This window comes from Mytilus trossulus, chromosome 5 (assembly GCF_036588685.1).
Source record: "Mytilus trossulus isolate FHL-02 chromosome 5, PNRI_Mtr1.1.1.hap1, whole genome shotgun sequence".
NCBI lineage: Eukaryota > Metazoa > Mollusca > Bivalvia > Mytilida > Mytilidae > Mytilus > Mytilus trossulus.
This window is the reverse complement of record NC_086377.1, coordinates 77,886,538-77,899,523: the sequence shown is the minus strand read 5'-3', so window position 1 is coordinate 77,899,523 and position 12,986 is coordinate 77,886,538. Positions and strand designations below refer to the sequence as shown.

Below are 12,986 nucleotides of genomic sequence, written 5' to 3'. Positions count from 1 at the left end.
ATGCAGAATGTTGTCTTATTTATATATACTTGAAATAAAAACCAGTGAACCTAAACCAACAACAAATATGAAGTAACATTAAAAAAAAAAAGATCAATGAATAATATTTGAGATTTTGCTGTTAAAGAAATTATTGAATGATTGGTGTAGGGTGTGTGGGTGAAATGTGATAAGATGGTAGTTATATGTGTTGCTGGAGTATAATCAAATGGTAGTTTTGTTAATAGTGTATGATTGGTGTAAGATGTGTTGCTGGAGTATAATTAAATGGCAGTTTTGTTAGTAGTGTATGATTGGTGTAAGATGTGTTGCCGCAGTATGCTTAGATGGTAGTTTTGATAAAAGTGTATGATTGTTGTAGGGTGTGTTGGTGGAATGTGATTGAATGGTAGTTTTGTTAATAGTGTATAATTGGTGTAAGGTGTATTGGTAGAATGTGATTAGATGGTAGTTTTGTAAACAGTGTATGATTGGTGTAAGATCTGTTGGTGAAATGTGATTAGATGGTAGTAAAGTGTGTTGTTGGAGTATGATTAGATGATAGTTTTGTTAAATAGTGTATGATTGGTGTGAGGTGCATTAGTGGAATGTGATTAGATGGAAGTAAGATGTGTTGCTGGAGTATGATTAGATGGTAGTTTTGTAAGCAGTTTAGGATTCGTGTTAGGTGTGTTGGTGGAGTATGATGAGATGGCAGTTGTGTCAGTAATGTAGGATTGGTGTTAGGTGTGTTGGTGATGTATGATGAGATGGTAGTTGTGTCAGTAGTGTAGGATTGGTGTTAGGTGTGTTGGTGGAGTATGATGAGATGGTAGTTGTGTCAGTAATGTAGGATTGGTGTTAGGTGTGTTGGTGAAGTATGATGAGATGGTAGTTGCGTCAGTAATGTAGGATTGATGTTAGGTGTGTTGGTGGAGTATGATGAGATGGTAGTTGTGTCAGTAGTGTGAGATTGGTGTTAGTTGTGTTGGTGGAATATGTGAGATGACAGTTGTGTCAGTAATGTAGGATTGGTGTAGGGTGTGTTGGTGGAGAATGATGAGATGGTAGTTGTGTCAGTAGTGTATGATTGGTGTTGGGTGTGTTGGTGGAGTATGATGAGATGGTAGTTGTGTCAGTAATGTAGGATTGGTGTTAGGTGTGTTGGTGATGTATGATGAGATGGTAGTTGTGTCAGTAGTGTAGGATTGGTGTTAGGTGTGTTGGTGGAGTATGATGAGATGGTAGTTGTGTCAGTAATGTAGGATTGGTGTTAGGTGTGTTGGTGAAGTATGATGAGATGGTAGTTGCGTCAGTAATGTAGGATTGATGTTAGGTGTGTTGGTGGAGTATGATGAGATGGTAGTTGTGTCAGTAGTGTGAGATTGGTGTTAGTTGTGTTGGTGGAATATGTGAGATGACAGTTGTGTCAGTAATGTAGGATTGGTGTAGGGTGTGTTGGTGGAGAATGATGAGATGGTAGTTGTGTCAGTAGTGTATGATTGGTGTTGGGTGTGTTGGTGGAGTATGATGAGATGGTAGTTGTGTCAGTAATGTAGGATTGGTGTTAGGTGAGTTGGTGGAGAATGATGAGATGGAAGTTGTGTCAGTAATGTAGGATTGGTGTTAGGTGTGGTGGTGAAGTATGATGAGATGGTAGTTGTGTCAGTAATGTAGGATTGGTGTAGGGTGTGTTGGTAGAGGTTGATGAGATGGTTGTGTCAGTAGTGTAAGATTGGTGTTAGGTGTGTTGGTGGAGTATGATGAGATGGTAGTTGTGTCAGTAGTGTAGGATTGGTGTTAGGTGTGTTGCTAGAGTATGATGAGATGGTAGTTGTGTCAGTAATGTAGGATTGGTGTAGGATGTGTTGGTAGAGCATGATGAAATGGTTGTTGTGTCAATAGTGTAGAATTGGTGTTAGCTGTGTTGGTGGAGTATGATGAGATGGTAGTTGTGTCAGTAGTGTAGGATTGGTGTTAAGTGTGTTGGTGGAGTATGATGATATTGGTTGTAGTGTCAGTAATGTAGGATTGGTGTTAAGTGTATTCGTGATGTATGATGAGATGGTAGATGTGTCAGTAGTGTCGGATTGGTGTTAGGTGTGTTGCTAGAGTATGATGAGATGGTAGTTGTGTCAGTAATGTGGGATTGGTGTAGGATGTGTTGGTAGAGCATGATGAAATGGTTGTTGTGTCAATAGTGTAGAATTGGTGTTAGCTGTGTTGGTGGAGTATGATGAGATGGTAGTTGTGTCAGTAGTGTAGGATTGGTGTTAAGTGTGTTGGTGGAGTATGATGAGATTGGCTGTAGTGTCAGTAATGTAGGATTGGTGTTAAGTGTATTGGTGATGTATGATGAGATGGTAGTTGTGTCAGTAGTGTAGGATTGATGTAGGGTGTGTTGGTAGAGTATGATGAGATGGTTGTAGTGTCAGTAATGTAGGATTGGTGTAGGGTGCGTTGGTGATGTATGATGAGATGGTAGTTATGCAGTAGTCATGGTAGTGTAAGATTGGTGTTAGGTGCGTTGGTGGAGTATGATGAGATTGGTTGTGTTAGTAGTGTAAGATTGGTGTTAGGTGTGTTGTTAGAGTGTGATGAGATGGTAGTTGTGTCAGTAGTGTAGGATTAGTGTAAGGTGAATTGGCAGAGTATGATGAGATGGTAGTTGTGTCAGTAGTGTAGGATTGGTGTTAGGTGTGTTGGTGGAGTGTGATGAGATGGTAGTTGTGTCAGTAATGTAGGATTGGTGTTAGGTGAGTTGGTGGAGTGTGATGAGATGGTAGTTGTGTCAGTAATGTTGGATTTGTGTTAGGTGTGTTGTTGGAGTATGATGAGATGATAGTTTTGTCAGTAGTATATGATAGATGTACGGTGTGTTGGTAGAGTATCATGAGATGGTTGTTGTGTCAGTAGTGTAGGATTGGTGTAGGGTGTGTTGGTAGAGTATGATGAGATGGTTGTAGTGTCAGTAATGTAAGATTGGTGTTAAGTGTGTTGGTGGAGTATGAAAAGATGGTAGTTGTGTCAGTAGTGTAGGATTGGTGTTAGGTGTGTTGGTGGAGTATAATGAGATGGTAGTTGTGTCAGTAATGTAGGATTGGTGTTAGGTGTGTTGGCGGAGTATGATGAGATGGTTGTTGTATCAGTAGTGTAGGATTGGTGTTAGTTGTTTTGGTGGAGTATGATGAGATGGTAGTTGTGTTAGTAGTATATGATTGATGTAGGGTGTGTTGGTAGAGTATCATGAGATGGTTGTTGTGTCAGTAATTTAGGATTGGTGTTAGGTGTGTTGGTGGAGTATGATGAGATGGTAGTTGTGTCAGTAGTGTAGGATAGGTGTTAGGTGTGTTGGTGGAGTATAATGAGATGGTAGTTGTGTCAGTAATGTAGGATTGGTGTTAGGTGTGTTGGCGGAGTATGATGAGATGGTAGTTGTATCAGTAGTGTAGGATTGGTGTTAGGTGTTTTGGTGGAGTATGATGAGATGGTAGTTGTGTCAGTAATGTAGGATTGGTGTTAAGTGTGTTGGTGATGTATGATGAGATGGTTGTTGTATCAGTAGTGTAGGATTGGTGTAGGGTGTGTTGGTAGAGTATGATGAGATGGTAGTTGTGTCAGTAATGTAGGATTGGTGTTAGGTGTGTTTGTAGGTTGAGGTCAAGTGAAAACTGTCTGACGGGCATGAGGACCTTGCAAGGTACGCACATACCAAATATAGTTATACTTTTACTTATAAAAGATAATTTAACATTACAAACATTTTTTTTTTTCAAGTAGTCACTGAACCATGAAAATGAGGTCAAGAACATTGGACATGTGACTGGCAGAAACTTCGTAACATGAGGCATCCATATACAAAGTATGAAGCATCAAGGTCTTCCTCCTTCTAAAATATAGTTTTTAAGAAGTGCTTGATCACTATCTCTATGTCGAAAGCTTCCCAAATTTTAATATGTTGTTACTGATGACAAAATGGAGGTCAAGTTCAATAATGACGATTTTATCTATATGATACAAAAAATAAACAGCTTTAAGGGGGCTCGCAGGTCTAAATCATTTTTTTAATTTTAAAAAAATGGGGTCACCGTTCATTTACGCTCACAATCTGCCTTCGAAAGAAGTATACACTTTTGTTAATGTCCTTTTTTCTGTTGACCTAATAGGGGAAATAGTTGTAATATCGAAATAAAAAAAGAACTAAATTACAGAAATCGCTTAAATTTTACAGTTATTTAGTTTATGTACAGCTTTTCGAAAACAACAATAAAAAATATAGGTCACCAATGCGTAAATTTAAGATATTTCTATTTTAATGCCAAACAAGAGCCTGTCACAATGACAGCAAACCGGATTTATTAACATTTATTTGTGTCCTGGCAATATCACAAGAACCATTACTCCTGAACGGTAAAAGTCAAAATCATCATTATTGAACTTGACCTATATTTTGTCATCAGTAACAACATATAAAAATTTCAAAAGCTTTGGTTGAATGGTTCATGAGAAAATGCACGGACCCGACTGGAAACACCATTTTTCAATCTTTCAAGAACCATAACTCCTGAACGGTAAAAGTCAAAATCCTCATAATTGAACTTGACCTTTATTTTGTCATCAGTAACAACATATAACAATTTCAAAAGCTTTGGTTGAATGGTTCATGAGAAAATGCACGGACACGACTGGAAACACCATTTTTCAATCTTTCAAGATCCATAACTCCTGAACGGTAAAAGTCAAAATCCTCATAATTGAACTTGACTTCCATTTTGTCATCAGTAACAACATATTAAAATTTGGGAAGCTTTGGAAGAACAGTTCATGCGTAAATGCACAGACATGACTGGAAACTCCATTTTTCAATCTTTCAAGAACCATAACTCCTGAACGGTAAAAGTCAAAATCGTCATTATTGAACTTGACATCCATTTTGTCATCAGTAACAACATATTAAAATTTGGGAAGCTTTGGTAGAACAGTTCATGCGTAAATGTACGGACACGACTGGAAACTCCATTTTTTAATCTTTCAAGAACCATTACTCCTGAACGGTAAAAGTCAAAATCGTCATTATTGAACTTGACCTCCATTTTGTCATCAGTAAAAACATATTAAAATTTGGGAAGCTTTGGAAGAACAGTTCATGTGTAAATGCACGGACACGACTGGAAACTCCATTTTTCAATCTTTCAAGAACCATAACTCCTGAACGGTAAAAGTCAAAATCGGCATTATTGAACTTGACCTTCATTTAGTTGTCAGTAACAACATATTAAAATTTTAAAAGCTTTGGTTGAACGGTTCATGAGTTAATGCACGGAAAACATTTGATTGCCGCCCGACTCGACTGCCCAACGGCCCAGCCGCCGTTCTTCCCCAAATCAATAACCGACATTTTTGTCACAAAAATCCGGTTAAAAATGGCATTTTTGCACCAAAGGCAGATAATTTGGAGCTTTATCAATAATATCTACATTTTAAAAGTCACCTGAGGCCAACAAGAATTATTTTTTTGGAATGATTCTTGTACCATAATGATAAAGTAATAACTACTTAAGGATGTATTCTTCTGACTTTTCAGTCTCGTTCAGTCTCGTTGAAATCTCGTTCTTGAATTATTTCCAAAAAATGTTATACAAGTGAACAATATCAATGAGATTTAAAAATATTATAATCAAACATAACTCTGTGAAAAAATTGTGTATCTACTATAAATGGTTTTTGAGTAATCCAGTTTTAAAATTTTCTGACCAATCAAGTCAGTATTTTTAGCCAAAATTTTGAGAAAATGTGTTAGGGATACAAAAAATGATTTTACAAAATTCATGTGCATCCCATATCATTTTGGTCTTTTCAAATTTCTTAGATATGTATTTTTTCAATCATTTATAACAAAAAAATTGAAATAATATGCATTTTGTTCTTATAATTGAGAAACATCACAAAAATACAAAATTGACAGCATAATAAATTTTACACAAAAAAGCGTCAAAATATGATAAACCTTTCTTATATTAACACCTACCTATAGTTTTTTTAGGTAAAATTTATTCAGATTAGACCACTTCATCTTAATAAAAAGTATGACAAAAAGTTTAATTGTGGAACTGTGATTTTTTTCACGATAATAGCCCAAAAATAGGTAAAAATAGATGAAAAATGGGAAAATCATCAAAATTGGGCATTTTCAAAGGGCCGTAGCAAAAAAAGAAGTGCACCACCATATGATTTTTTCTTCACCAATTCTTTTTTTATAGTCTTATAAACCCAAAAATCAGGTTAAGAAAAAAAGTTTAATTCTAGAATTGTTTGGCTTCTCAGAGGTGTACATCCTTAAGGTAATAAATGAAATTTGTAATGAAAAATTATTGTTTAATTTTTTTCTGAAAATCTTATACCCGTGAGCCTCCTTAAGAAAACTGTGTTCATTCATTAAGTATAATAACAAAAAGGTTAGTCCCTCCATGTAAAAGTAACGCACAGACTGATTTCTTCATATTTAGTTTAACCTGTTTATTATACAGGTATTTCATCATAAACTTAAAAGTTGTACTTTATTATATTTCATCTGCAGCTGTTTACTCTCAACTATTGTATTTGTATTTATATTGTAATTGTACTTTCTCTGTTGACTTGTCTTTAGTTTTTAGAGAATAACATATCTATCTATCTAATAAGAATAAAACTGAATGTTACCTGTTTTGTTTTCACCCAAGGACTGCATCCTTGATCTATTAAACATTTTGTTACATCAATCCCTCCAAACTGAGCAGCATGATGTAAAGCTGTGTGTCCATACTATAACAATATAAAAATATAAACATGTTAATGGTGTGTGATAACAAAATCATGAGAGGAGTCAAACAATTTACCAAATGTAAGAAAAATAACATCGGGTAAGAATATATCCAATTATATTAGTGTATAAACTATTAAATGGTAGATTAAGATATATAAATTCAATGTATATTTTCTTATTCAGTGAAACAAAACAGGTAAAAAAATAGTAAACTCTTAATTATATAAGTGTAACAAGTCAAATAATAGCAACCCTCACTTTATATAATTCACAAGTATTTGTTGTCCATTTAACATGTATAATTAACAACATGATTTTATGTTGATTCAGTAGAATGATCAAAGTTGAAAAAAAATACTTTTTTTCAAGAAACATTAAAACGAGTAATATTTTCTGATTCAGTGCGAAGAGACAAGAAAAATAAGACCCCACTTTATATAATTCTGTCAAGTATTTGTTATTTTTAAATAATAATTATATATAAATATACTAAATAAATAAATGATTTGGAAAATACATTGTAGGTATAAAAAATCATGAGAATTCCGAATGCAATTAGGTTATATCCGGGCACTCTGGTTCAAAACCTTGGTTCCATCTGGGTTTTCTGGTTCGGAACCTTGGTTCTTTGGTTCGGAACCATGGTAACTGGTTCAACATCCGGGTTGTTTGGTTTATGCAACCCAATTTCTTGGTTCGATCTGGGTTCTATTATAGATCATTCTAATGTTCCCGTTGAACATAACAGAAGATAACCGCAAGTCTCCGAATAAAAAGATAAAGTAGGTCAAAGACGCTAAAATTATTTTATAACATTAATCATTTAAGCATCGACAGTAAGGAAGCTATAAGATATTTATCTTCTCATTTTAATTATTTTGATAAGGAAACTAGATAAAAATAAAGCATCGTATAGATTTTTAAAACAAACCGAAGTATACAGTACATCGAACATCCTTTTATTTGATTCAGTCGTTTTGTTTTCATTTTTTTCCTCTACTCATCCCTTATTTACGTAAATATGTCTAGACAGTGGCGGATCCAGAACTTTTCCTAAGGGGATCCCGCTCCAGTCATGCTTCAATGATTCCCTATATAATCAATCAAATTTTTCCCATGAAATGAAAGGGGGGCGTCTCCCCCATTGGATCTGCCTATGCTTGAAGTTTTAAAACCACCCAATGTTGTTTATATTGCTAACGATATGGGCATCTAGCCACTTGACCAGTTGACGACTTGCATATATATTTGATTGCACATTTATTATCAAGTTCGACTGATGTCAGATTTGAAAGAAATACATGTGAAGTATAGTATGTAACAAATCTTTTTGTTCAAAACAGAATGTTAAAACACATATAAAGGAAAGTGATGATCAATAAGTTGGTAAGCTTTAATTAGTTGGGAAAAAAGTTATAAAATATAATAAAATGTATAATTATGTACAATAAATTTGTCAAATTTGATACTCATTCAGTCATTGTGAAGGGCATGCATATAATCATTCGGCCAAAAATAAAGAAATCAAAATTAAGATTGAATATTTTTATAATAAAATTATGTGTACATGTGTTAATGACAGTGCTAATGGGATGTGTATACCAGCACAATAGTCAGAACTTCTGTGTTGGCGCCATGATTTAGGGGCATAAAGAGTTACACTTGTCCGTCTGTCCCGAACATCCCAGGGGTTTCGCTCTCCTAACTTTAGTTAAGAAATAATTGATGCCAGCTATACTTTATTGTAGTTTTAACATGGGTAGGCATTATATTCGTGATTATTTTTGCCAGAGCGATAGCGAGGGCTAAAATAACACGAATATAATGCCTACCCATGTTAAAACTACAATAAAGTATAGCTGGCATCAATTATTTCGATTCTGATTAGGACAATTACGGTAATACCTATGTTCGCTGTGTATAAAGTGTACGGTATTTGTGTAGGCTCTTCCATCAACCTTCCTGTCGATTTTTATCCAACTAGTTCATACCAGTTTAATTTGGCAAAGTTGTATAAATTTCTAAAATTCAAAATTGAAACAGATATTAATAAATTAATTTATTAACTAAAACAATATTTGTGTCACAATATAACAGAAAAGTTATATTTCAACAGTCTTTTCCTTTGAGGTCAATTTCTGATACGCACATTTTCAAGTCAGTCGTCAATGGCGGTGGACGCACAAGGAGAATCGGGTATGTCTTTGTTTACTAAATTAATCGTAAATATTCCGCCGGTTAATATGGTAGCATTGGTAAATATGTTCATATCTGATAGAGGATTTCTTGATAAAGTTGTGCTGACATTCGAGACTTGGCAGGAGGGGCCCTTTGACAGAAATCCATTTATACTTGCGGTGGCTACACCTTTTAAAGTTGATCAGAGGGCACGCCTTTGTGCATCTGACGATTTCAAATGCTGTATTTATACATGAGATTAAAATTAATACTGGGTGACAATCTTGTTGCGTTTGTAAAATGGATTGGAAACCTTGGTGGTATATTGGTAATTACGCCTATTTGTTTTATAGGAGAATGGGGTTCGATTCCCTGCTAGGGTCAATCCATTTTATCAGAAATATGAAACAATTTTGTCATTTCAGTACAACAGTAATAGTAACCTATTTTTTATTTTATATTTTATCGTCGGAACATATGTTTCAATGAAATTAATATACAATGACATGCCTTTTTAACAGGAGAGATGAAACGTGTTTTTAGGGGGAGGGGTTTTGAAGTTAGAACAGCCAACATGGACGTTGCTGTATCTAGGTCAACTATTTTCAATTACAAATTGTAACACATTGTTGTCATTGTTAAAGTATTAGTAACAAAATGTGTATCATTTTAGTGTTTGAAAGTGTTTTAATTTAAGGAAATACATTAAATGCATACCATTTTGACGAAATTCATTTTTCTGCCGTAGTCAATATACGCATGTGCAAACTAATTTTATTGGATAATAAAGTATGGTTTCTTTACAAAGCTAAAGAAGCACGTCATATTAGAATTTGCCTCAACCAAACACTACAAAAATTATACACAAAATATAAAAGAAGGTGGTGCATGAGTGTCAATGAGAACTCTCCACAAGAGACTAAATGACACAGAAATTAACAATTATACAATGTAGCCTAGGTCATTACACAGTCTTCAACAATGAGAAAGATTTATACGGCAACGTCAGCTATTAAAGGCACCGACATGACAATGTAAAACACTTCAAACAAGAAAACAAACGGTCTAATTCATTTACAAAAAATAAACGAAAAACAAGATAGGCACGTGCATATAAAATAAGGCGGGGTTAAACATGTTAGCGGGATCCCAACCCTCCACCTTATGTGGCATGAGTGACAATGATAACTCTCCACAAAAGACCAGATGACACAAGCACTAACATCTATAGGTCATATACAGCTTTCAACAATGAGCAAAGTCAGTACCGCATATAGTCAGCAATTAAAGGCACTGAAATGACATTGTAAAACAATATTCAAACGAGAAAATAAACGAACAAATTTATGTACAAAAATTGAACGAAACACAAGTATGTAACACATAAAAACGACATTCATTGAATCACAGGCTCCCTACTTACCACAGGCACATACAGACCGAACATGATCCCCACCTCAACACAAAATCAAATTTGAAATGTTTAAGTGTCACTTTTACCGTTCAAGAGTTATCATGTCCCTTTAAAAACATAAGAAGTGCTGACTCTTTCGTTTCCTTTCTCTTAAATAAATCTGACTCAATCAAATGTTAGGAACCTTATACGCGATTAACATTACCCCATAACACAGATCTATTAAGTTCGATATTGGGTCCCGATGGCGTCACTGTTCATGAGTTTTTAGATGTTAAAAGTTGTGGTACGAGTACTGTCACCAAGGTTCACTCAAGAGCACTGTTAGATAAGGGGGAGCTAACTCGTATGTGCTGGAACCAAGGGACAGGGGGTCAGTCTATCGCTAGACTTAATGTTCTGATAGGCATAGCTAAAACGCAAGGAAGGTTTTCATAATTTAATTACTGTAAAATTTAAACGAATGATGATAACAAATCAATTAGTAAACAATTCCAAATAATAATAATAATCTAAATCAAGTACAAAGTATCAAATCTAAATATAAATTCCAAAGTAAAAACTATTTCTCCTTAAATGTAAGATATAAACTAAATGCCAAAATTACTAAATCATAAAATGTACTTAATCTCAATTTCAAAATATAAAAGTTTCAAAAATAAAACAATCTTTAAAAAGTATTTCCAAAGTTAAATTATGAGTCAGAGATAAATTTTGTCTCACACTACACAGTCAACTGGTAGACTGGTAGACAGTCTTAAAGGGCCAGTATAATGACATGAGTAGTGTGAGGTTACGCTGCCGAAACACCGACTGCTATCTTAAAATTCCCAAAAATAAAAGGTGAGTCAAAAAATCCATTTCTGTCTAAACACTACAAAGTCAACTGGGAGACTGATCGACAGTCCTACAGACCCAGTATAACAGACTTTAGCAGTGCAAGGTTAGGTTTCCGAAAGGTGACTGATTTTCCTAAATTTCACAATGCTATTTATACTAAAACACAGATTAACTCAACATGACATGAGATGTTAATATTACTCTCATAAGTAAAAACAGAATTCAATTAACAAAGCCTAATCCTAGTGACATGTATGCTAATTACAATTAGTCTTTCAAAATAAAGTGCTTTGAGCAAACTGTGACATTTCGAGTACTTATGCCACAGCATAGGTAAAATTAATTAAACAGATTAATTAAAACTTTTACAAAATACAAACATTAAATTTTCTTTCATAAAATAAAACATATTTTTATCCAAAATAACACTAACACAAATTTAAGCCAAATAACACACCATGACATATTCCCCCCTACTCCAATATGTTTGTCCCCAAACATGATATATACATTCACATATTAACATCTTAAAAATAGTCTTTATACACTCCAATAAACTATATATAACCTGGCGCCAAAATATATACTTATAATATATAGCAACAACTATGTATTTCAACTTGCTAGCTCCCAGCAACCTATATTCCATGTGTTTAACAGATGAAAAATAAAATAACATTCTAGTAATCCAAAATTCAAATTGATGTAGTGAAAAGAACCAACAGGCGTGCACTCCTACTAATTCCTAGAACCACAAAAAAATAAAGATAGAAACTGATTGTTTTTCTAAATCCTGCTGTCTTGGAAGGTTGCTATGGTATTACATAATAAGCACCATCATGATATTCACAAATTTCTAAATGATCTGAGTTGATAATGTCAAAGTTCTGTTCTTGTAAACTGTTTTTGCTTTGTTGTTTCACAAAAGTTCAATCCTATAAATAAGCTCTAGCAAGTAATGGTCAAAATTATTTCTGGTAAGATGTCCAAAAGTTAAAGCACTTTTCCTCCGATTATTGCAAACACCTGTCGAAGGACACCTATTGCATCCTTGCTCGTTGATCCGTGCACTGCTGCAGTGGCGCCTAGATGACGCAACTGACGTCGACCGATACAGCTCCAAGATGGTCTACTGTCAAATAAACAGCTCACTCTATGATTCTCCAGTCCAATCTACACAAAGCTCCTCTCCACGGTTGTAGTAAACTGGAAACCCGCTGTTCCTGGTATTACACTGGATAGCCTGGCACATCTGTCTTTTTGGCAGCACCATCCTTTTGAAATCCTTTTTCTACCCATGATGATATTTCTATTCCAATTACCAAACTGAAACTTAAAGTATTTTTGTCAGTATATTGTTTATGTTCTATTCTCTACCTTAAGTTACTCATCATATTCTATTAATAACGCAAATAAAATCTCTCCTGAACTAAATGTTAAATTCTCTCTACTATGAGTCAAATTTCCAGATCGTATAAAGTTATTTGCACAAGTACAGTTTTTCCTGAACTGAATTTTAACTCCTGTAAAGTTTTTGCACAAACAAATATTTATTTAAAGTTAACAGATTCACACCAAGAATCAACATACATCTATACTTTTCACTTAAAAGTTATTAAAGTGTATTATAATAGGCAAGATGTACTTATCTTTTAGTTATGTGTTGTTTAATCTGCAACTTGTCTCTCCTGCTACTGGTTCTCTCTTCCTCTCATAGTCTCTCCTGCTGTTGTCTCAATTTTGAAATTTTAAGTTTTAAATAATTTTGAATGA

General features: G+C 34.4%; 1 protein-coding gene across 1 annotated transcript in view; it reads right to left on the bottom strand.

Moving 5' to 3' along the window:
• LOC134718328 (ankyrin repeat domain-containing protein 50-like) overlaps positions 1-12,986 on the bottom strand; it is a 33,602-nt gene that overhangs the window by 10,204 nt on the left and 10,412 nt on the right. The window contains exon 7 of the mRNA XM_063580823.1: positions 6,679-6,780. Within this exon, the coding sequence (XP_063436893.1) occupies positions 6,679-6,780 (102 nt within the window). The remainder of the gene's footprint in view (positions 1-6,678; positions 6,781-12,986) is intronic.